The sequence below is a fragment of the Urocampus carinirostris genome, unplaced genomic scaffold, assembly GCF_059441175.1.
Source record: "Urocampus carinirostris isolate Australia breed hairy pipefish unplaced genomic scaffold, RoL_Ucar_1.0 HiC_scaffold_27, whole genome shotgun sequence".
Classification (NCBI taxonomy): Eukaryota; Metazoa; Chordata; class Actinopteri; order Syngnathiformes; family Syngnathidae; genus Urocampus; species Urocampus carinirostris.
This window is the reverse complement of record NW_028283134.1, coordinates 4509-30909: the sequence shown is the minus strand read 5'-3', so window position 1 is coordinate 30909 and position 26401 is coordinate 4509. Positions and strand designations below refer to the sequence as shown.

The window sequence follows — 26401 nt, the reverse complement described above, 5'->3', positions numbered from 1 at the left end:
GCAACTTCACTAAAACTGGCCGCATGCGAAAGGCAACTTTTTCACAAGTCTGCCAGTGGATCCTGACAGCGTGGGGCAGCATCAAAAAATCCACCGTCACCAACGGGTTCCGAAAAGCCGGTGTAATGCCGAGAAATGCAGAGAATTGCATCCCCTGTCGCTGGAGCGCGCACACGTCACTCCCGCTACTACAACCACTTTTACCTCGTTTTATCTCACTTTTATATCACTTTTCGGGAATGTAATGGCGAAAATATATCCAAGACCACTTCGTCTTGCATTTGTTGGGAATGTAATACAACTTAAACCATTCTGTCTTGTATTTATTGTGAATGTAATCGAACAGTAATGCACACCGTATATATACCACTTTTGAGCATGTAACGTGTTTATTTTGGCTTTTTCGACTCAAATCGCTCGTATTTAAACTGTTATGCCCTCTCCCATAAAGCTTATTTTGCTGAAATCATCAACAGATATAAAAGTGAGATAAAACAAGGTACGTAAAAGTGGTTGTAGTAGCGGGAGTGACGTGTGTGCGCTCCCGCGACAGGGGATGCAATTCTCGGCATTTCTTGGCATAACACCGGCTGCGGGAGCGTGGGACGACGTCTATATGACAAAGTTTCCTTCCGACACTGAGGAAGACGACTTTGATGGCTTCAGTTCTAAGGAGGAAGATGAGGACGGTTTACCGTGATTTTTACAAGTACGGTATGTTTTTTTTAACAGACCCGTTTACTGTGTTGCGAGCGTATTCAACTTATGAACCATCATCCGGGAACTAACTTGTTCATAAGTCGGGCAGCGTCTGTAATGCCCTTGCGTGTTGTCACAGATGCACACGGTCACTGATGAGATCCGATCACCAATTTTGAGGCACCCTTTCACTATAAAAAAATGTCTCTTGATCAAAATACAGGGCAGCCAGTCTGACATCTGACCATTTCTGACACATGGGTCACCACCAGTGTTGGGCACGTTACTTGAAAAAAGTAATTATAGTTACTCACTACTTCTTCGAAAGAGTAACTGACTTAGTAACTGAATTACTCTAGTTACCAAGAAAAGTAACAATTTCTGAACTTCTAAAATAAGTTTTTGTATGTCAAAGAGTTTGAAATCTTCTGCCCTAAAATTTGTCGCTTTGCCGAAGTTTGCAATTGAAACTGTCGCTTGTTTTTTTCTTTTTATGGGACTCAACCATTTCCAAAGTACCTCCAAACAGCTGAAGTGCCCCCCTGGCCGTTGTCTTTTTCGCTTATTTGGTTTTGTTTGGTTAATGGAGTCAGATAACTAATTTGAACAATTTGGTGAACGATACATTTTTAATATTCAAAATCTAACAATACATATGCACGGAATGACTTAAAAAAGGGGGGTAAATGAAAAAAAAATACGATAACAAAAGGAAAAAGAGAGATGTTTTTAAATTTTTGTATAAACACATTAACACTGAAAAACATAAGAAAATAGAATTACTATATTTATAAATCTACATCAAAGATAAAATACAAAACAATTTCAACTTTTTATGCTCAACAAATTTAAAGTCTACAACACGGAATCTCCAAAAAATGCGCAGTAACCAATCACAAGAGAAAAACGGGGTCTCAGAGGGAACCATCTGTTGATTAATGACTAGCGGGCTCATTGAGATGTTTCGATTGCGAATGACACAAATCTGGGTGCTCAAACTTTTCGCAAAACAGCATATATATTGTTCATTGGGGATAAAATAATTATATATATATATATATATATATATATATATTATAATCATTTTATCCCTCTCGGGCTTCCATAACATACAAGTAAACTTTTGACATGATAAATACTGAGATACATCTTTTTTCAATATTTTATTTAAAACTTTTAAAAAATTGAAACTTGGGATGAAAGCAAATGAAATGATCTGAAATAATCTGCATTTATATAGCGCTTTTCAAGTCAATGACTTCCCAAAGCGCTTTACAGTGTGCTTCACATTTCCCAATAGCGGCCTTGTATTGCAGCCATGTAAGACACTAACCTGCTTATTGGGGATGTTAGGGGTTCAGTGTCTTACCCAAGGACACTTCGACATGTAACACGGACAAGCCGGGATTCGAACTGGGATCCCTTGATCCCAACACGAGCGCTGTACCTCCTGAGCTACTGCCGCCCCAAAGCATTACATGATTGCCAGGTTTTAGTAACATTTATTTAAATGTCATTTTATTTTGGCATTCTTGGGCTTCGGTAGAACACAAGTTAGCCCAAATCATATCATTTATATAATTTTGTCCCTCTCTAGATTCCATAACATACAAGTAAACTTTTGACATGATATATCCCAAAACATGTTTCATTTTTTACATGCATTCTTTTCAAACTTTGTTTTACTTGAAGCAAGGAAGTGTGAGAGCATTACATAGTTGCTTGTTTTAGTAAAATTGATATCTAATTAAACGTCATTTTATTTTTTCCCTCTTGGCCTTCCAAAAGGACAAATGAACATTTGAAACAATAAGTTTAAATCATATCATTTTTTTCACCTTTTAAAAAGAAACATAAAAATGAAATGTTTTTTTGTTTTGTTTTGTATTTTTGTTATTGTTTTTTAGGGATACTTAAATTCTTTAAACATTATTATATTTACTTTGTGGCACTTTTGGCTTTCCTTAGAAATCAACTGAAAAATAAATTGTAACTTATTAAAATACGATAAATCTACAACAATTAAATTTAGTTTTCAAAAAATTGTTTCCAGTTGATTTTTTTTATTTGTTTGTCTCATTGTTCGTTCGTTTATTTCATTTCTGAGAGGTTTTGGCGGAGGGAAAACAAAGGTAGCGTAATGTCCCTTTAACTTGGACGGACTTGCGGTTCGGGTCCTGAACCTGCCTGTGGAATTTAATCGTTTTTGCCCAGTTGTCTGTGCCGAAGGGGGCAGAACCTCCGAAGCGCAACAACATACCACCAAAACACAAATTGGTCCAAAAATACGGGTATTCAATCTACCAACTGGTGTCGTTTCGGAGGAAACCGACAGAACCGTACCGGAGTCTCCGTGTTCGTAACGGTAAGAAGCGGCCGCCGTAAAAAGGATCAGAGGCGTGTTCAGGAGAGTGAGCGATTGCTATCGCTAGCTATCGCTAGCTTCTGAACGGCCAATGATTATTGAGCGCTCGCGTGCCCGAGTAATCACGGGAGAAAGACCGCTTACTTTGATTTCCAACATGGCGTCGACAGTGCAGAAGATGGAGGATCTCACCCTGACGAGTGCTGTTGGCGATGTAATATATCGTCTTACATTGCCTGGTAATGTTTGTGAACAATGCAAGACAGGTATGACCCTTCCACTGCGTTTAGGATAACCTTAACTGTGTCAATATGCGAACTGTCGCTCATATAAGCCAACTCGCTCAAAGCAAGCTGTAGAACGAAATCCATTGTACTGTCGTCGGCCATTTTGGATCAGTAAGGCAATCACAGTGAGCGATTACAAAACGTTCAGCAGTGCGCGGCAAGCGATTAACAAGCGACTACATGTCTGATTACTCTCCTGAACACGCCTCAGGTGGATCCTTCCTCTTGTTTTTCTTTCAATAGGCTTTGATGACCGCTTCCCATTCAGTTGGAACTTTGTTTTATTTATTTTATTTTAACTTTTAAGTCCGCGTTGTGTTCGTACTAAGGTGACTGTTCAAGTTGAAAAAAATAAAAAAAAAACACTGTTCGTCGTTTTCTTGTCGGCAATGCTAGCTAGCGATAGCAACTTGTTGCCAGCTATTTCGCGTTCCAGAGAGTAAATTAAATTATAAAGCAAAGTTATTACATTAAAAATTAAATTGTCTGATTACTCTTAATAACCTCACGAGTGAGGATACTTTCGACAAATAATAATAATAATAATAATAATTTCCTTGTATTGTCATTCTGTGTAACAATGTACACAGAACGAAATGTCGATTGCATCTGACCCGATGCAGCCGCAGCCAAGAGAGGGCGCCGCCGACCACTTTTTAAGTCTTAGGAATGACTCGGCCGGGGCGCGAACCCGAACCTCCCAGTCTCAAAGCGGGCGCCTTACCATCTAGGCTACTGAGCTGGTAAATCTCCCTTGTTGTCGTTTTTGTTTCAACTTTTAGTGTTTGCGTTCTCGGCAGCTTTGTTAGCTTGCTTTTATTTTTATACTAAAGCTCCTTGCAATTCCTTAGTGCATGTCTGTCTATAGAAATATCAATATGCTAATCATAATTGATGATATTTGTTGGTAATTCAAACTTACACAATCAAATTGTATTCATAAATACACACCTTATATTTTACATGAATCTAAATTAAAGAACATTGCTTTCTCATTTGTTTACATAATCAGTGTTTACTTTTAAAATGGGGGAAAAATCTGACACACCAGTCAACCTCATCCAATTGCTTCCCTTATTAAGTGATTATAAATCTTTCTAACACGCAGAATATCACGAACAGTTTGAGCAATCTATAATGATGTTGTCGTCTGCAGGTTCCTCTGTGAAAAGCGCTATATAAATGCAGATCATTTACCATTGTTACCAGTCACCGAGATGATCCAAATTAGAGCTCAAATGGGCAAGGCAAGAGTTAATAAAATCCGTACAAAAATGGCTTTACAGTGTACACAATTTGAAACGTATAAGATAGATAGATAGATAGATAGATACATTATTCATCCCCGAAGGGAAATTCACATTTCCAGCAGCATCCCTGAGCTGAGAACAGTACAATAATAAAGCCAAAAGAATACAATATACAAATACCCAGTGTGACGTGCAAATGCCCACTGTAGCGTGTTATATAGAGTAACTAAATAGTGCTACACAGAATACATATTGCAGTAAGATTCGGTAATATCCAATGTAGGTGGTGTGGTTTAATGTGGGCCTTTACTCTGCCGGGTGGAGTTAAAGAGCCTCATGGCATGAGGAAGAAAAGATCTCTTCAGTCTGTCCGTAGTACAAGACAGTGGCAGCAGTCTGTCGCTGAAACTGCTCTTCTGTCTGGAGATAATGCTGTGTAGTGGATGCGATGGATTGTCCATGATTGACCTCAGCTTTTTCAGTGCTCGTCTTTCAGCTACTGTTGTTAGGCTGTCCAGCTCTTTGCCAAGATGACAGGTTTGCGGTGAGCATGTTTGACACAAACATTTGACAGACCGATACTTATGATACCGATACTTACTGTTATGATTAAGAATTTCTGGATATGATTAATTGTCACGCAAATTGTCAAAAGTGACCGATATGTTGGCAATTTTTCCCCTTCTGCGTGGGCTCTACCAGGCTGTGCTTGCCAAAGACACACCGCAGTTAATGGTGTCCTTACTACGACCTTAGGGTTGAGGGAACCAACCAACCATGATACTAATAGATATCATTGGACACCTTAATAAAGAAGAGAAATTTAATTAATAGTCAAGAAATCATTATTAACTCAACTTTCTGTTCCTTTTATTAAAACAACAGACCACTTCTTCGGTATTTCAGGGATTAGTGCTGTTGTTCGGTGTAAATAAAAAATGTGTCCAAAATACTGAAGTGATGTTAAAAACAGACCGGGTAGTGAAAACCACACACAGAGAACCAGTGTTGTCTACTTCCATGTGTGCGTCGCTGCACGTTAATGTCTACAGTATTCATTTCATTCAAGGGTGGTAACAAAAGGTGGAGAGAAAAAAAGACTAATCGGGAATTTGAAAACTATTCGCAAATATGGGAAATATTCACAATTCGATGAATATGTCATATTCATGACATTCCTACCAATACCCAAATCTTGACAGTTACTGCTCCCAGTAACCAATAACACTAGTACTCTATTCTTGTTTAGTATTTTATTGCAAGCAAACTAGCTATCTCAAAAGCAATTCAATTTTTGCAGCAAACATATTTTTTTATATTTAATCTGGACTCGTGTCAACAAAGTTACTGTTGGAGTTGCTTTTGTCAAAGTATTCCTTAGTCATTTTTGTGTCATTAGTGTTCTTGGCAACTTTATCAGCTTGAAGATCAATAGGTGTTTGTTGCCGTTTTCCTTTATATTGATACTAAATCAGCTTGTAATGAATTACTTCACATATTTCTCTTTAACTAACAATTTAGAAATATATTTGATTATATTTGTTGGCAGTTTAACCGTAGTCAATCAATTTGTATTTAGGTTGGACTAAAATTGCACTTGTCATCATTGATTAAAACTTGTAGTATACAGTGTTTATAATGAGATTGGAAGTGGTACTCCAGGATAACATGCAATAAAATACTGTAAGGGGAAAAAAGAATATTATCATGGATAGGCAAATATTTATATGGTAGTGCTTGTAGACTGGGCTAAAGTTACAGGTGCATCATAACAACAGTGAAATGACATTAGGAGCAACATACTTCCAATATACAACCCCTAGCAAATTGTAGGAAATCACCAGTTTCAGGAAAGCCCTCACTCAGACATTTCATTCTGTAGAAAAAACTCAGATCACAAACATGAAACAATGGCAAGGTGATTCAAAAGTGCAACATATAGGCATTCAGAAACACTAAAAGAAACTAGACAATTGTAATTGTGATTGATCTGGAAGATGATCCCGGGATGTATATATAACCCTGGTTGTTAGCATTATGAGTAAAGTTTTTAACTCAGGAAATGTATTTGTAATTTCTTCGCCCCCCCACACACCCCCGGTACTGGCAAGTTCATTTGAGATCGGCCCACAACCGTTAGCAACAAGGATATGCCTTGTGGAGGTCTAAAAATCACATTCTTGGTAAAAACATAGTAATATCACTGTTATTACACATTACAAAATTTAAAATGTACATGTTCGAAAGGAATGAGCCATTCTATTTGAATTGGCCCATCCGGACTGCATTTAGCCCATTCAATTTGCTGAGTCGTTAGCATGTTAGCATTAGAATAATTTTTCAGCATGAAAAAGTTAGCAATTAGCCCTTAGCATCACTTTTTAGCATGTATCCGTTAGCATAACTCATCAACATGAGTCCACTAGCATAATTTGTAAATATGAAGTCGTTACAATATTTCCATTACCAAAACTTTTTTGCATGAAGACGTTAGCATTTAGCCGTTAGCATCACTTTTTAGCATGTACCAATTAGCATAACTCATCAACATGAGTCCATTAGCATAATTTGTAAATATGAAGTCGTTAGAATATAGCCATTGCCAAAAAATTTTAGCATGAATATGTTAGCATTTAGCCGTTAGCATCACCTTTTAGCATGTACCCATTATCATAACTCATCAACATGTATCCGTTAGCATACTTTGTAAATATGAAGTCTTCAAAATATTGCCATTACCAAAAATTTTTAGCATGAAGAAGTTAGCATTTAGCCGTTAGCATCACTTTTTAGCATGTACCCGTTAGCATAACTCATTAACATGAGTCCATTAGCATAATTTGTAAATATTAAGTTGTTAAAATATAGCCATTACCAAAATTTTTTACTATGAATAAGTTAGCATTGCCGACAGTGTTTACAGCTAGTTTGCGCTAATACTTGGGCTGGCTGTGCCAGACCAACCCTTTGCCGACAGTGTTACAGCTTGCTTGCGCGAATACTTTGGAATTCATCATTTACCCATGGTTAAAGGTAATGTAGGTCGGGCCCCCTCAAGCCACCCTGGACAGTCCCTGATTACTACCTCTGGCAAAGCCCTCGTTTCCAAGGCTACCCATTGAATTGAATGGGCCAATGTATTCCGGATGGGAGATTCTCAAAATACATTAGTCCGGATGGGGACTCTTTTTGGTCTCCGGGGCCCCGCCGTATCGCTTATCCATATTGTCGCTCAAGAGTCCCGGGCCGGAATTTTGGGTATATGAATCGTTGGGCTAGTCCAAAAGCTCTGGGAGGAGTTACCCGACAAACTTTTTTGTCAGAAGATAGATATAGTAACTAAACAATTCCCGTGGCAATTGTAAGAGTTGTGATTGATCTGGCAGATGTTGGTAGAGAACCGGTAGCGCTGAGTTGTTAGCATTATGAGTTAGCATAAAGTTTTTAACTCAGAGAGATGTATTTGTAATTTTTAACTTGGTTCTGTGGGGGGACTCCGCTTTATTTGTGTTATATAGCTACAAATAAGTATTTCAACAGTCAGTAAAATGAATGTCAAACGTTTTCCTGTAGTCTTTCACCAGGTTTGCATACTTTGCAGGAATGATCTTCTTGAGATCAGTCAGGTTTCTGGGCTGTCGCTGAGAAACACGGCGTTTGAGTTCCCTCCAAAGATTTTCGATTGGGTTCAGGCCTGGAGACTGGCTTAGCCATCCTAAAACCTTGCTATGCTTCTTACTCCTTAGTTTTCCTGGCTGTGTGCTTCGGGTCGTTGTCGTGTTGGAAGACCCAGCCACGACCCATGTTCAATGCTCTGACTGAGGGAAGGAGGTTGTCCCCCAACATCTCACGATAGACGGCCCCAGTCATTCTCTCTTTATTGCCGTGCACTCGTCCTGTCCCATGTGCAGTAAAACACCCCCGAAGCATGATGCTACCACCTCCATGCATCGCAGTAGGGGTGGTATTCTTCGGATTGTACTATTCATTCTTCTCCCCCCAAACACACTTAGTTGAATCATTACCGAAAAGTTCTATTTTGGTCTCATCTGACCGCAAAACGTTCTCACATGACTTAAGGTACCAGGAGCCTTGAGATGTGCTGGTTTAAGGAGGGGAACTTTTCATGCCATCCATGATTTCAAATCATGACATCTTAGTGTATTATCTACAGTAACCTTGGAAACGGAGGGCCCAGCTCCCTTCATGTCATTGACCAACTCCTGTCGTGTAGTTCCGGTCTGATTCCTCACTTTTCTTATCTGTTAATATTCTGATCACAATAAAAATATTCCAAGCACGGGACCCTTAGCTTCTGTGGCGGTGTAGGCTATGGTTGAGGTGTGATGCAGGCAGTCCGGTAAAGTTTAGTGTTAGAGTGGCCTGGGTACTCGTTCCTCGAGTTATCAGGTTTTTGTTCCTTTAACATCACTGCAAGCCTTTGCACCAATCGTAAATAAATACAATATAATAGAGGTATTGTATCGGCGACTTGTTTAGAGCTGCACGATTTTGGACAAAAACCTACTTGCGATTTTTTTTTTCAGACCTGTATTGCAATTTTGATGGGATTTTCAATTTCAAAAGAAAAGTGCATTTCTGTGCTCATTTTGTTTTTAGGGAGAACTTAAACATAGCGACATGCAAACTTACCTCAAGATGACGTCCTTAGAGACTGAGAGTATACGACTGTAATAAAATAACAACTATTGATCCACAAATAAAAACAGAATTGCAATTAAATAAATTGTCTTTATTGTCAGTATACAAAAGGACAACATAATTGGAGGGCTTCTCCTTTCAGTGTAAGAAAGAGATTTAGTGAGCGGATGGTTACGGCGGCGCAGTGGTTAGCGCTTGTGCGGCACAGTTCATGTCATGGGAACCTGTCGTGGGTTCAAATCCAGCTCCAGACTTCCTGTGCGGAGTTTGTATGTTCTCCCCGTGCTTGCGTGGGTTTCCTCCGGGCACTCCGGTTTCCTCCCACGTTCCAAAAACATGCATTTCAGGTGAATTGGTCGGTCCAAATTGTCCCTAGGTGTGAATGAGCGAATGCGTTGTCTGTCTCTGTGTGCCCTGCGATTGGCTGGCAACCAGTTCAGGGTGTCCCCTGCCCACTGCCCGGAGATGGCTGGGATGGGCTCCAGCCCCCCCGCGACCCTAATGAGGATAAGCGGTACGGCTGATGAGATGAGATGAGATGAGATGGTTAGCTACCTACACGCTAGTAACTGGTAACAGTGACTTCTGCAAGGTCTTTGTGATAATTAAAATACCAGAGTCACAAAGGTAGTGGGTTTCCACGAGTAGTAGCTCCAAGTCGTCTGTTGGTGACTAGCCACGGTCGCCAATTCCCGGACGCAATACAAACCCAGGCAGCACCTACTGGTTATCAGCTTTTCTTTGCGCTTTTCTGTCTTTCCTCAGCGTCCAATTTAATTAAATGAATTTATTTTCAATGTAACGAGCCTCTAAAGCTACGAGCTGTGGTTTTTGTTTTGGTGGCCATTTATGCAAGGGCTGTTTGACTGACTGGCAGCTTACACCAGCAAGTCGTGCAAACATGTCTTGCAAACTTTGCCTCACTTTATGGCAGGGGTCGGGAACCTATGGCTTGCGAGCCATATATGGCTCTTTCTATGAGTATCTGTGGCTCAGAGACAAATTTGATTGCATGCAAAATTTCTCCATCTTGTTCAAAAGTTGAGTTGTCTATCCTGTTCAGGTTCACGCAAAGCCAAACCAAAGCTAAATAATATGGTATTACTTCGCAGTATATATAGGGCACGTTTTTCACTACAATTTACAGTCAAGGTGTCACACAAAAAAAGGGGGGGAAAAAACCTCGTTTTGGCTGTACAACGCTAAAGAATCCTTTATATAAAAGTTCACTATACAATCTGTGTTCAGTGTTCAGATAGCTTATGATGAATCCACAGAACTGTAAATACGCCAAAACACCGGAAGAGAACTTAGTCATTTGATTGGGTGAGTGGGAGGGATGGGTGGAGCTATGCAAAAAGTGCAAGCACTCCCTCCTATCTCTCGCCCTACGCCGTCTGCGCCAAAAGTGAGCTCATCAGGCTCCCTATTTGCAGAATGTTGTGACGTTTTTACACAATAACTGCTTGCATCTGGTTTTGAAACCAATATGTATGAAAAAAAGGGTCAAAAGGAGTTTAACCGATCTTGAGTAATTGCAAGAAAGAGACAAGTTTAAAGTGGTATGTTTGTTGATTTTGGGACAGGGGCTCTGGCATTATTCTCTTTTCATAATTTTTATCAAATCATGAAAAATAAATGTGCTGAAGACTAAGCTTTTGTCTGGGGCGCGGGTTTAGCAATTTAGTAAATTTGTCTCATAATATATGGTGTGGCTCTTTCCCAAAATAAAATTAATATTTTTTGCTTTTATGGCTCTTTGAGTCAAAAAGATTCCCGACCCCTGCTTTATGGTGACCTCCATTAAAACCTGCTTCTCATTGCCTGGCGCTGTTAAAACCATGAAATGTGACAATTCTTGTTGGCCAAACACTCCATCACTAGAATATAAACTGTAACTATGAATCACTGAAAAAAACCACTGTGTTTTGCAGTTAGCTTATCGCACTACATTACGGTGATAACGATTAGATTTCGGTTTATTGTGTAGCCCTAATGCAACACATATCGCATAGTTGTGAAAATGCTGTAACAAGGGGCCGAAAAACATATATTGGCGACTTTAAAGGTGTAAGGCGGGGACGCCATATCCCACGGTCTACTGTCTCACTTGGACTTTGGCACATGCTAAACATTTATGTGCGTTACTTTTAAATTGGAAAAAAAACGCTAATAAGTTAGGACTTGCATGCCGTTTTTGTTGCGGCTTTTCCTTCAGACCTGGAACGTTTCATTTACCTTATTAAAGGAAAATGAAAGAAAGAAAAATCTTTCAAATGTCATCACAGTGAAGTTTCGCTCATAAAAAGGGATTCCTTATGTCGAGAGCTGTTGAGCCCACCTAAGTAGGTAAAGATGACAATGGTCAACTTTTTTTCCTCTTGTTGCCATTTCTTGAAAAACTTTACTTTTGTAGCAAATTTTTCCTTCATGTTAATCAAATATACAATTTAACTTTTTGGTTGGCTTTAAGCAATTTTTCGTAGTAAATGAGCCAACACATCTACATGGGTCTTTTTATATTTAAAAGTGACAGATTTATTGTTTCAATTTTTTTATTTAGCCAGTTGAGCTTCCTGCGTGGGTCATCTAAGTATGCAAAAACTAGTGGTCTGTGTGCTGATAAGAGCTGTGATATCAGCAAAAAGAAAAAAACAGCCTGTCCTCACTTATGCTTTGCTAATCTTGGAGCAACTGGAATTCCCGTCGTAGTAATTTGTGTACTGTCCTCTTCATCTTCCTGAAGTGAATTAGTTTACAGTTTGGGCTTGTCATGGGTGACGCTGAAATTTATGTCTCAATGTTTTTTTGTGTGGCACAGCTTACCTCTAAATTCCCACGGTCTCTTTATCTTTGTTTTTCTTTTTAAATTGTTTATCTGTTGTGGGGATTCTGTTCAAGATAATGTTGCTATAGTTAACTGGAGACTCGAGTATTTTCTCTACCTTCCTGGAATAACAATATTAACTTTCTCAATCTGGGTGTTCCATGTTGCTGTTGAATCTACTCAGAAGGACTAAAACTTCTCCGGTGTCTGTGATCCAAAGACACTGATGTTAATATTAGTTTTGTTTTTTTCAGCTAAACTAAATGAATAATCTATAAATTCAACGCATGCTGGTTGAGTATTACAAGAGCAATTTATAAAAGTTCAGGTAATGACTGCTGCTGAGACTTATTCAGAAGCCGTCTTGTGTTGACTTTTCATTAAGATTGGCCAGAAACGCTTCATACGTTTTGTTTTTTTTATTTCACATTCACATTCGCTTTTAAGGCTTGTCGCATGATAACATCACTATATTAAATCACCTGAAAAGAAACAATGGAAGACTGGTGGAAGCCACGGGCTTGCTTATAGGACACCCATTCCCGAAATAACTTTGGACGCATCTTCTATCAAGAATTTCAACAGTTATTTCAGAAATTATCACATGGTTTAAATCAGGATATATCGATATATATTGTCCATTTTCTCAGTTTTTTCCCCCCCTCATCCTTTTTTTTACTCTCTAGCTTCAATACAGTCCATAAAACCTGGGACAAATGCAGGACTGTCTCAGAAAATTATAATATTGTAATATCTATTTTTCTTTTTTTCTGTACTACAATTACAATAAAGAAAAATGTCCAACATGTGAAGACTTAAATATACCGTTTTACCATATCATGAAAATTTATACCGTTGGCTCTAATCCATCATCGGCAAAATTAAAATCATAAAAGGCTTTCAGTATTTCAGTTGATTTGCAAAGAATCCAGAGGTATGACCTAGCTGAAGTCGAAGGTTTTATAGTAATGAGTGGATTTGTTTGACCTACACTCAGAATGTGTAGCTAAGTACCAAATTTACGTTGTTTCGTTATTTTTCAGCTCACGAACAATGTTATTATTTTTTTTCCCTACAGTAGATCCCAGGTACAGTAAGACCTCGTTTAACGCGGTTAATGGGGACTAAAACCACCCGCGATAACTGAAAATCCGCGAAGTAGCGGCGCACCTTCCAAAAAAAAAAATTAATTTTTTTTTTTAATTATTATTTTTTTTTAGACCCGGTTAATGGGGACCGAAACCACCCGCAAAAATTGAAAATCTGCGAAGTAGCGACGACCCTTCAAAAAGAACAAAAAAAACCTCATCTCATCTCATTATCTACACCGCTTATCCTTATTAGGGTGACGCCGTGTCCGCCGAACTCGCTCCGTCGCGTGGCCCGGGAGTATAATTCATCCATCCATCCATCCATTATCTGCACCGCTTATCCTCAGTAGGGTCGCGGGGGTGCTGGAGCCCATCCCAGCCATCTTCGGGCAGTGGGCAGGGAACACCCTGAACTGGTTGCCAGCCAGTTGCAGGGCACACAGGGACAGACAATTTGCTCGCGCATTCACACCTAGGGACAATTTGGACCAGCCAATTAACCTGACATGCATGTTTTTGGAATGTGGGAGGAAACCGGAGTGCCCGGAGGAAACCCAGGCAAGCACGGGGAGAACATGCAAACTCTGCACAGGAAGATTGGTAGCTGGATTTGAACCCATGACCTCAGAACTGTGCCGCACACTCGCTAACCACTGCCCCGCCGTGCTGCCCAAGTATAAGTCAATTTATTTTCATTTATCACCACTTCTCACATGGTTGAATAAGAGGGAGAAGAAAAAACTGTAAGATTAAGGTAGGGTGAGGCTTGATAGTCCAATGTCCGGGTCGTTTGCATCTGATATTATGCATAACTGAGAGATGGCTCAGGTCAATTTGACGCAGCCTTATATTAAATGTTCTACAGTAAACAATTAAGGAAGTCCCTACAGATTATTTAACGCATGCACAGCAATAAATCCCCAAAGTCTTAACAAACATTGATGAGCAGTGGGTACAACTTTGTTGTCTTTGACTTCTTTCCTGATGATCTCCTAAACCTTTCGTTACTAACATTTGTATTATGTGTATTTGGCCTCTAGCAATAAAAGCCGGCATCGAGAGCAGGAACAGTCGGGCACAACTTCATCACAGAGCCTCAATGGCCACACAACTTTTCCTGCAGCTCCTGGTATTACTGTGTTTCCTCGAGGAACAAGTACCCAGGCCACTGTAACACAAAAATTTCCCGGACTGCCCGCATCATACCTCAGCCACAGCCTGCGCCACCACACCTCAGGGTCCCGTACTTTGATTATTATTATTGTCATCAGAATATTAATTGGGGTCTTTTTTTAGACTGTAAACCTTCTTTTTATGTACGCAGATCTCTCCCGGGGGGATGGATGAAACTGACACTTTTCGATTAAAGCGCTACAATGATGACACTGTTTCCCTCGTTCCCTCCATGACTGAGTCCATCATAGTTGAAGGTTTGTTGACTTTATTTCGTTTATTGTGTGACTGAAAAACATTCACCTTTTTTTTTTTTTTTTTTTGAAAAATAAATACGTTTTATGGCACATTTTATGAAAAAGGGATTAGATTTGCCTATTTGCTGACTGTTTGGAGTAACGACTCATCTTTTAAATGCTTACATTCAGGCAATAATCCTATTGGAAGCAGAATATTGGATTTCTGGAGCAATCCAAATGAATTGGTTTTATGACTAGAGATAAACGAATAACCTCATAAACATGCCGTTTGCGAATATTCCGATGACAAGGGCGAGGTCACGAGACAAATAGACGTTTTTTTTACGCATTTATCTTTTGACATTATATAAAGGAGCATTTAATTCATGTGACTCTCACCAAGTTCAACAAAGTACTGCGCTTGCTTGCCCCTAAAGTGAGCCCCTGTGTCCCCTGTGGTCACAAGATGTGGTTATACGTGGGTAGCCAAAAACAGCCTATATATATTGATAGATAAAACTGTTGGCATCCACTAGTTATAGGTAGATTTTCACCTTAGTTACAGAAAATAAAATGGAAATGTCCTGAAGAAATCGACCAATACACATGAGGCTCTTTTAGCGAGTAAGCTGGAGTCTGTATGTTTCATTCCGTACTGACTATATTTTCCAGAATTTGCAACACAAAATTATCCAGACAAGGGACACTCTGTGTTTGCATAGACAAGCCGATACCTTGAATGCGTATCAAGCACAAGTAATCACAAAATGAAAGGTCTAATCGGGAACCTATGGCTCTTTCATTGAGTAAATATGCCTTGCGGACCATATATGGGTCTTTCATTGAGTAAATATGACTCGCGGACCATATGTGGCTCTTTCATTGAGTAAATATGGCTCGCGAACCTATGGCTCTTTCATTGAGTATATATGGCTCTCGAACCTTATATGGCTCTTTCGTTGAGTAAATATGGCTCTTGAACCTTATATGGCTCTTTCGTTGAGTAAATATGGCTCTCGAACCTTATATGGCTCTTTCGTTGAGTAAATATGGCTCTCGAACCTTTTATGGCTCTTTCGTTCAATACATAGGGCTCGTGATCCATATATGGCTCTCTCATTAAGTACATATGGCCCGCGATCCATATATGGCTCTCTCGTTAAGTACATATGGCTCGCAAGCCATATATGGCTTTTTCATTGACTATATATGGCCTCAGGGACAAAATGAAACGTGTACAACTAATTCATATATTGTTAAATGTAGAGCCGACTGCTGCACATGTGATGCCAAGACAATATTGAACCGTAAAGGGTTTGGTCTAGCATATTTAGGACACAATATTAACAACAGTTAACAGACTCTGATGTGGCTGTAAAACACTAAATAAGTTATCTTTTTGGAAGCTCATTACAACAATCTATGTTCATCTTTGAGACACTTTATGACGAAAAGCTACAGATCCAACTTTGACCGAAAACCAACTCCTTACCTATAAGCCGTAACAAAGCACCAGGGGTAATTTGATTGGATGAGTGGTAGGAATGGGCGGACCTATAAAGAGGGCGTGTACACTTTTTTTCTTGCACAGAGCCTTCTAATCTAAAATTAGATAAACTGGTATCCTTGTTTGCTGTATTTTCTGACATTTTTACAAAAATAACTTTGCTTGCACCTTGTTTTGAAATCATTATTTAGGACAAATAATTATAATGAGCCTATACACTCTAAAGAGGCTGTCTAGTCAAGTCACATTTATTTGTATGGCCATTAATCACAAAATGTCTCAGGACTGCACAGGCCACAATTACACCATCCCCTCATCTAAAACCAACATGCGGGCAAGGAAAAACTCTAAACCTCAACATGAGGGAATTAAGAAACCTTATAAAGAGGCCTCACAACTGCGGGAGGGAGACACATTTTAAGTGGTTTATATATATGTTGATATGGGACACAGGCTGTGGCATTATTATTATAATTTTATAGATTTTATTTAATCATCAAACATCCCACAGTGTATTAAAAGGAACTGAAGAATTAGCTAGAGAGTGGGTTTCTTGGTTTGGTTGAATATTGACTTAAAATATTAATGGTGTGGCTCTTTTAAAAACATTTTTTTGTTTTTTCTTTTATGGCTCTTTGGGTCCAAAAGGTTCCCTGACCTCTGTCCTGAACACAACCATTCAAGTTGGAAAACTTAGGTGGATTAATATGTTCTCATTCATAATCGCAACACTGGCAGATTATTGCTTGCATGAAAATGTAACAACAAGAAGACTCATTTTTTTTCTCATTTTTCCCAGATGATCACTATGCTGCAGTGCGAGCTGATCTTGAGTGTGATGCGCAGGACCTGGAAGCAGAGTCCTGGAGTTGGGCAGTCGACCCACAGTTTGTTAAGAGACACTCAAAAGAGGCTGTGAAGAGACAGGATGTCATTTATGGTCTGTCTGTTTGAATGCACTCTGTTTAAAACTGACTCAAACAATACAAAACATACTGCTATTAGGTCATTACAATAACAGTCAAGCTTCTGGATTAACTCAAAACCGAAGAGTGAGAAGCAGTGTTGAAAACAAATATTTCTCAATCATTGTCTTGTTTGTCAATGTGAAATGGCCTGACTGCAGACAATAGAGCTTCATGTTTAACCAGAATCGAATCGACATTTCCATGTGACGTAGTGCGATTGTGTAATTGCATACCACCCCGTTTCTTTACAAGGATTTATAGACTGCAAACCTAACAAAGCTCCCCAGAAGAGGGCGCTGTAAACTTAAATTTATTCTCTGTAAGATTCACATGAAATCTTAAACCAAGACGCGGGAAGAGGTAAGAGAGATGATTCAGGTATATGATGATGGTGGGGATTTACAGCTCCTGCAAAGAATGGCGAGCCGTGTTTGTGGTTCAAGCGGGGTAGTTGGCTGTGAAAAGGCAAAGCCTAGTTGGGCCTGCTCTTCTGCTAAGTCAGGGGTCGAGAACCTATGGCTCACGAGCCATATATGGCTCTTTCTGTGAGTAACTGTGGCTCAGAGACAAATTTGATTGCATGCAAATTTTCTCCATCTCTTTCAAAACATGAGCTATTAATCCTGTTCAGACATGGCATTATTCTCTTTTTATTTTATTTTTTTAATTTATTTTATTTTTATCAAATTATGAAAAATAAATGTGCTGGAGACTTAGCATTTTTTCTGGGGCGCGGGTTTAGCAATTTAGTAAATTTGTCTTATAATATATGGTGTGGCTTTTTCCGAAAATAAAATTTATATATTTTGCTTTTATGGCTCTTTGAGTCAAAAAGGTTCCCGACCCCTGTGCTAAGTCATTGCCTGGGAGGTTACATGCTGATAACCATATCAGCTGTATAGGTTTTATAGGGGGGAAGGCCGCAATATAAAATTTAATGGAGAGGATGGAGGGGTCTGAGATATGAGAGATGGCGAGGGCTTGGAGGAGGTACTTTATTTCTCATAAAACGTGTATGATATGATGCCATGAGTGTTTTTATACTTTTCCCCACTAATAACCGACTCCACTCATTGTCATGCATTCAAGGGTTTAAGTACTTATGAAAATAAAAAAAATAAAAATAGCACAGATAATGCACCTTTCTTTTAAAATCGAAAATTGCATCGAAATTGCAAAACTGGTCTGAAAAAAAATCGCAATTAGGTTTTTTCTTAAAATCGTGCAGCCCTAGTAAACAACACAGAATGTGTTATTGGCACAGCTAATATTTAGAAAAAAATGATTGTCATATGTCAATTTCTTTGACAGAGCTGATGCAGACGGAAATGCACCACGTGCGAACACTGAAGATAATGCTTCGTGTTTACACCAAAGAGTTGAGGGAAAACCTTCAGATGGACTTGAGCCGACTGGAATGTCTTTTCCCGCGCTTGGAAAACATCCTGGAGATGCACACACATTTTTTGTCCTGCCTTAAAGAACGCCGGCGAGAGAGCATTGTTTCACCTGCAAAGGGAAACTACACAGTGGAAAGCATAGCTGACATATTGATTGCACAAGTAAAGAAAGGACATGAAAAGACAAACACGTTTCTATTTTTTGTTTTTTGTTGGTTTTTTTTTGTTTCTAATTTGCTCCATAAAACCTTCCAGTTTTCAGGTGACGCAGGTGAGAAGATGAAGGACAGCTACGGCGATTTTTGCAGTCACCACACGGAGGCTGTCAGTTACTATAAAGAACAGATGCAGACGAACAAAAGATTCCACAGCATCATACGGGTGAGACAACTAAATAATTTCCGGGTTTTATATCAAATAATCAGGAATGCACTAAAATGAAAATTAGGAGCCAAAACCAAAAAATAGTAAATGCTCTGACTCACTAATAAATATAATAATATTTATATAATCAATATAAGATAATAAATATCTGACAGGCATATTAATGGATCATGGGTCTTTTTTTAGTTTTATATGCATTTCTAATATCACAACTTATCTTGTTGTTATTATGTTGCAACTATGTTATAAGCAGATTAATTATTGGAAGTAGGGTTAAATATACTCTGTCAACTACTAAAAAAAAAATCGTTGACTAGAAAATCATAATGACCCAGCAATAGAGAGAAATTTCCAAAACAGTTCGTCAGACACCTCAGCTATCCTAAGGGGCCGCCACCCTGGTGCCCGGAGGCACATCATTGGAGACTCCAGTTCTAGAAGCTGATTCTTACTGTTTCACGTATTCAATTGTCATGAAACAACACAGAAGGTAAGTACATAATTTTTTATGTATTTTAGCTTTTAATAGACAGAAAAGTGAATAGTGACAATAAAACTGATGTAGGGAGAGATTAATGATGACTGATGATGATGACGATGAGGGCTTGCATCGGTAACCGGTTCTAATTTGGAATCTGTTCCGCTGTCAAACGATTCCTTGGAATCAGTAGTAAAATTCAATTTTGCTTGCACTATCAATCCCGCCAGGGCTGCGGTGCGAACATAGCAAACAAACACACCCCAATGCAGGATCAGGTGACGTCGATCTACGTGCTATTTGTTGTCGCTGCTCGACCAATCATCAGCTACAGAGATGTCGCCGGCAGTCAACGTTCTAAGGTGTGGCTGTATTTCACTCAAATAGACGATGCAGGAGTATGCCATACATGCAAAAACGCCAACTCGGCGAAAGGGGGTAAGACCACCAACATGCTTAAACATCTGGCTGGCCAACATGACATCAAACTGAAAGAATGCACCGTGTTTGAGGCGCTCCGACGACACAAGGACAGTGTAGCCACAGCAGATAAATAACGTAGCTAGCCTGCTAACTGTTAGCTACGTTAGCCAAACGTTAGCTAGCTACGTTAGCCAAGTTTAGTCGTGACATGAGGTTTGTTTTCTAAAAAGACTGCCTTGGAGGAACTGTTTGAAGAATAGGACTCTGAGCTTCTGTCCCTGCAAGGAACCGTCCCCACTGTGCCCATGGCCGAGAAGGTGGAACAAAAAGTCCAGCTCTACAGAAGCCTGGCCTGCATCCCCACCAAGAATGACGCCGCACAGTGGTGGTGGGAAAAGAGAGACACTATGCCGCTGCTGTCGGGTCTGGCTGCGACCTATCTTTGTGTCCAGGCGTCCTCTACCCCAAGTCAGAGGGTGTTTTCCACAGCTGAAGACACATTACGCCAGAAAGATCTAGCCCCCTTGCTGACAAAGCTGACCAGCTAATTTAAAGAAAAAAGAATGGTTAATTTTCTAATTTCCTTTCGCAGAATTGTTTGTTCTCATTCATGATGTTCTGATATTCTTACTGGATACATGACTTATAATTGATCTCAGGTATTGCATTACTTTAAGTTGAACTCTTACTGAATTGTGATTAATATTGTTTATTCAGAACTTAATGTTCCTGTCCTACTGCCTATACCAGCCCATCTTTAAATCATTTTTATATTAATAAAACCCTTTGTACTATATCTGTAGTCACATAGTGCTTATTTTTCCGCAGTGAGAATCGATAAGGAATTGGATCGATAAGCAGGGATCGTTAAGGAATCAGAATCGCTAAAACCTCATCAATACACAGCCCTAGCGGTAGTTGGTGCTGTCTAATGCAACAAATGAGTCACTGTCTCATATTTTCCAAAGCAAAATAATAATAGTCAAAAACTTTCGCCGTACATCGCTTAAAACCAGACATTTTACTTCAGGCATAAATGTATTGAATAACAAACACAAATATGTGTTTATGAAAGAAGCTACTAAACTTTAGTGAGTCAGCTCCGTAATGTTAGGATGTAAGTAGCAGCAAAAGTTCAGCAAGCTGCTAAAGAAAAAAGCGTGGAAAAAAACCCACAAACCTTTGAGAAAATCTAATATTGCTAAAACTTGTGTTGTTTCAGTTTTATTTCATTTTTATTTCATCAAAACTGAAAATGCACTTAAGGTCATTTCTGGACCTTAAAAAAATCCCCATCCCCAAATATTAACCTTGTGTTTGGTTATTGTCTTTTGTTGTCTCAGAAAATCGGCAACCTGTCCATTGTGCGAAGGTTAGGAGTTCCTGAGTGTATTCTGCTTGTAACTCAGCGCATCACCAAATACCCAGCACTTGTGGAGCGCATCCTGCACAGCACTGAAGGTCTGGTCATATTAATTTTCTTCATACAAGAATAGAATTGTCTTTTTTTTCCCATTGGTCAGGATGTACAATAGATTGTTCTCAGCAAGATTAGATGTTGCACTACATGATAAACATGTAATAAAAGACTTAAAAAAAAAACGAAAATAAGATTAAAAAGTAAAGGATACTAGGATGTATAAGCAATATTTATGAGGTATTTCTTCTAGACTGTCCTAAATTGTTAGTACATCTGAAAATAGTGCATCTGGCAATGTCCCTTAGACTGGGCAGTGAGAATCCCATCATTTTTGGGGCTGGGTTGATGACTAATTCTCAACATAAAGTTTGTTTTATTTGTTTTATTTTTTTCCAGAGGGCACTGAAGAGCACATGGAGCTTACCCGTGCACTAGGCTTGATTAAAGACACAATCGTTCAAGTCGACTCATTGGTCAACCTTCATGAGAAAACGTGTCGCCTTCGAGAAATACACAGCAAGATGGAGCCGAAGGTGCTTGGCAAAATCAAAGACGGCCGAGTGTTTCATAGGGGAGATTTGGCGCAAGGTCGACGACGTCTTCTGCTCGAGGGTACAATCAATTGGAAAGCTGCATCTGGCAGACTCAAAGGTTAGATGGGAACACCATGAAGAAACTTTTTTTTCTTCAACTCATTCTGTTATTTTACCCCTCAAAGATATTCTTGCAGTTCTCCTTTCTGATGTGTTGCTGCTGCTACAAGAGAAAGATCAGCGATATGTTTTTGCGGCCGTGGTGAGTCAATTAATACTTTTATTTATACATAATTTAATTTGAGCATAACCTGATTCATTTTCTTGTGATTTTTATTCCATCTAGGACAACAAGCCATCCGTCATCTCTCTTCAGAAGTTGATTGTTCGGGAGGTGGCCCACGCAGAGAGAGCTATGTTTCTGATCTGCGCATCCTCCAATGAGCCAGAGATGTACGAGATCCACACGGCCTCCAAGGAAGAAAGAAACACTTGGATGACACAAATACGGCAAGCTGTCGAGAGGTAGCCATTTAGTCCAATGTAGCTGTGAAAGTGTAGTCCAATGGTGATAATTACGGACTTTGGTCCCGTTCTTAGCTGCCCTCGTAATGAAGAGAGGCTCTTCAGTGAGGAGGAGGAATATCGGGCATCAAGGTTGAAGGATTTTCAAGGTACAGACATCCAAGTAACTGAAAAAAATGCTTTGGAGTTGAGCCAAAAAACATCCAAAGAGTAAAAAGGCGTCCACCCAAGAGCCTTCTTAAAAAGAAAAAAATGTTTTGCTACCACCTTGTGGGAGTAAGAGAAATTACAACTCTTTTTAAAGGAATCATGTATATACAGTGAAGAAAACAGTATTTGAACACCCTGCTTTTTTGCTATTTCCCCCACTTAGAAATCATGGACGGGTCTGACATTTGCATCGTAGGTGCATGTCCACTGTGAGAGAAAAAAAGAAAAATCCAGCACTCACATTTTTTAACAATGTATTTGTGTGATACAGCTGCAAATAAGTATTTGAACACCTGTGTATCATCTTCTGACCCTAAAATACCTGTTAGTTTGCCCATTAGAAGTCCTTCTGCACTCCATGTATCATCCTGAATTAGATGCACCTGTTTTAGGTTTATAGCTGCATAAGGAACCCTATCCACCCCATACAATCAGTAAAACTAACTTGTAACATGGTGAAACCCAAAGAGCTGCCCAAAGACAGCAGAGACAAAATTGTACACCTCCACAAGGCTGGAAAAGGGCCACGGGGAAATTGCCATGCAACTTGGGCAAACAAGGTCCTCTGTTGAAGCTAAACATGATGGTCAATCTCAATCGGAGTGGAGCCCCATGCAAGATATCACATCGTGGGGTCTCAATGATTCTAAGAAAGGTGAGGAATCAGCCCGGAACTACACGACAGGAGTTGGTCAGTGTCCACAAGAGCTGGGACCACTGTTTCCAAGGTTGCTGTAGGTAATAAACTAAGACGTCATGATTTGAAATCATGCATGGCTTGAAAGGTTCCCCTGCTTAAACAGCACATGTCAAGGCCCGTCTTAAGTTTGCAAATGACCATTTGGATGATACAGAGGAGTCATAGGAGAAAGGTTTGTGGTCGGATGAGACTAAAATAGAACTTTTTGGTCATAATTCCACTTAGCGTGTTTGGAGGAAGAAGAATGAAGAGTATAATCCAAAGAACACCATCCCTCCTGTGAAAATAATGCATTGTAATTTCTGGATGTTTCTTTTTAATTTATCCCTCTCACAGTGGACATGCACCTACGATAAAAATTTCAGATCCCTCCGTGATTTCCAAGTGGGCAAAATAGCAGTGTATTCAAATACCTATTCTTCACTGCATATATATAAATATATATATATATATATATATATAATCTATATGTATATATATATAATCTATATGTACTGTAAAATCCGGACTATAGAGCGCACCTGATTATAAGCCGCACCCATTAAAACTTGTGACACGATCACAAGTTTAACCCAGACCAGGCTGTTAGTTCCACGATTGTGATTTTGTAGAGGTTTATTGTTCTATATTCTTTAGCAATTATCCATTATCCGTTATCGGTCAAATCATGATACACTACAAAGCCAATAGGCCGAGACACTTGCTCCCAGCCAAGAGGCTGAGTCAAGGTCCTAGCCTCCTAACCTCCTACCGACACAATTCAAAAGTCAATAGTACACAATCCTAGAACCACAGTCGGCATCATGAATGGAAAATGATACCCGTAATTAACGTATGATGCAGACTTGTAAAGTCCGGGTCCTGTTGAAAGTAATCCAAGGAAACAAAATGTATATTTCCAAAGTTACTTTTTTCCCAAATGTTCAGCCCTGCGGCTTATCCAGTGAAGCGGCCAATTTATGGAATTTTTCTAACGGCCACCTGCGGCGCTAGAATATAAAAGGTAAGATTAAGACCAGTAGAATATGGGCGCCAAGAAAGACTGCAACTTCTAAGTTTAAGCATACATTGTCTGTAAAGTTAAGGTACGTTCCGATAATGAGGAAGACGCCCTTGATGGCGATAGTTATGAGGAGGAAGTTGAGGACGATCTTCCGTGAATTTCACAATTACGGGATGTTTTTTTTTTTTAACAGGCACGTTTGATACATTGCGAGCGTGATCCTACTACCAGTGTTGGTACCTTTCAAAGGCACGGTTTGGGATGAAAGTTATATTATTATTATTATTATTATTAAAGCTTTGAAAACTCTCTCGGTATACCGTCTTTCTTCGTAAATATGTGTAACCATGTATAATATGTATTTGCAACTGTATATTTTTGTAATGTATTTATTTTTGAGATTTATTCTGTTATGTGTTCTACGGACGAATCAAAAAGAAAGGGCGGAGCACACGCGGGCTAATGGGATTTGGGGTAAAGCTGAGTTACCGGTAGATCTGTCTCTTGTCGCAGCGGACAATAGTGGGTATATATTTTTCCCACCCTTAACTTTGGAAATATACATTTCGTTTCCTTGGATTACTTTCAACGGGTCCTGGACTTTACAAGTCTGCATCATACGTTAATTACGGGTATCATTTTCCATTCATGATGCCAGCTATGACTCTAGAATTGCATTCGCACTGATTGCTGCGTGGCTCTGTGGCTGGGAGCTTGACTCTGCCTCTTGGCTGAGAGCAAGTGTTTCAGCCTCTTGGCTTTGTAGTGTATTATGATTTGACCGATAATTGATAAAGAATATAGAACAATAAACCTTGCAAAATCCCCCCCAACAAAAAAAGGTGTACAGGAATCCGAGTTAATTGATTTCTATTTTTATCCTAGAATGTTTGAGCCAGCAGGATGCGGTGATTGTCCAAGCACTTTCCGAGAAACTGCAACTTTTTGCCAAGATGGCAGAATCTGTGCCAGGTGTGGAGGACACAGCTACCTGTTCCAAGCTTCTTTTAAGAGGCGACGGCTCAGATCTCAAGCTGGGGGAGTCGTTGCTTAAAGGAACCATCACTGATGGTAAAGCACTGCTCTAAGTAAACTCTTAAACGCATTCCCCAACGTGAAATTCATGTTGTGGCAAGATGTGAAGCAAAACGTTCTCCCTGTGTCAAACCAGTGGAAGATCTCCAAAATTTGCTCCAATCTGGTGCGAGGTATGCCTTTCTGTCATCACAGAAAATTGAAGGGAACAGCTCTGGAATCCTACCCAGGAGGGCAGAGACCTTTGGGGGCTATGACAGCAGCCCCAACTTCCTCACTAAAAGTGAGTCTAAAGCACTTCAAGTCCTGAGGAAGCTGCATTTCTAATGTGTTGTACTAAAGTGCACCTTGTGCAATCAAAAAACTTTTAAATTATTAATAAAGTATCATATAGGAGTGGGGCTATCTATGTGCTTATTATGTGGTTCTTAATGTCTATTTTGTCTTGTGTTTTTTTTTTTTTTTTTGTTAATGTCTGTGGCTGGCCGCTTTTCTGCCAGGCAATATGAAGAAGAACCTTTCCGGCAAGTCCAGAAACCAAGACCGGAGCCAGCGGGCCAGCTCTGACCCCCAACTTAAAGATCTCTGTGGCAGCCGAACTGTGGAGCAGACCGTAGGTCTTAAAGTGCAACAAAAATAATTTCTTCCTCTCCTAACATTTAACGGCACACAGCATTGTGTTGCGTTTATGCAATCAAATAAAGGCTTTCCAACCCAGGAAAGCAAGATTTATGATTCTAGCATGCATGGTTCAAAAGTTATTGTCATTATTAAATGATTGCTTTTTCGGACGTTTTAGGCTCAGATAAGTGCAAAAATGGGCTTTCCAGCCTGCAAGTCACACTTTTATGAAAACTTGCATAACTCAAAAACTTGAGCTTTTTTCACCAAATCTGCACTAAATATAGAAAATTCAGAAGATTTCCAACCTAGAAAAGCAAGAATTATGATTCTAGCATGCATGGTTCCAAAGTTATTGTCATTATTAAATGATTGCTTTTTCGGACGTTTCAGGCGCAGATAAGCTTAAAAATGGGCTTTCCAGCCTGCAAGTCACACTTTTATGAAAACTTGCATAACTCAAAAAGTTGAGCTTTTTTCACCAAATCTGCACTAAATATAGAAAATTCAGAAGATTTCCAACCCAGGAAAGCAAGAATTATGATTCTAGCATGCATGGTTCAAAAGTTATTGTCATTATTAAATGATTGCTTTTTCGGAC

The 26401-nt window shown here is 39.4% G+C and overlaps 1 protein-coding gene across 5 annotated transcripts; it reads left to right on the top strand.

The window, feature by feature from the left end:
- Window positions 1-2854: 2854 nt before the first annotated feature.
- On the top strand, window positions 2855-25919 carry LOC148345729 (rho guanine nucleotide exchange factor 18-like). 5 transcript variants are annotated; one of them, XM_088325807.1, is made up of 14 exons: window positions 2856-3064; window positions 14222-14419; window positions 14506-14611; window positions 16900-17040; window positions 18380-18630; window positions 18724-18849; window positions 21097-21214; window positions 21570-21824; window positions 21892-21968; window positions 22053-22231; window positions 22307-22380; window positions 25030-25215; window positions 25316-25462; window positions 25680-25919. In XM_088325807.1, exons 3-14 carry the CDS (start codon window positions 14521-14523, stop codon window positions 25817-25819), a joined length of 1785 nt encoding a protein of 594 aa, XP_088181933.1. In that variant the 5' UTR covers window positions 2856-3064; window positions 14222-14419; window positions 14506-14520; the 3' UTR covers window positions 25820-25919. The 5 variants fall into 5 exon arrangements, with proteins under 5 accessions (XP_088181936.1, XP_088181933.1, XP_088181934.1 ...); XM_088325808.1 differs by lacking the exon at window positions 2856-3064 and adding an exon at window positions 3191-3330; XM_088325809.1 differs by lacking the exon at window positions 2856-3064 and adding an exon at window positions 3478-3562.
- Window positions 25920-26401: the final 482 nt, after the last annotated feature.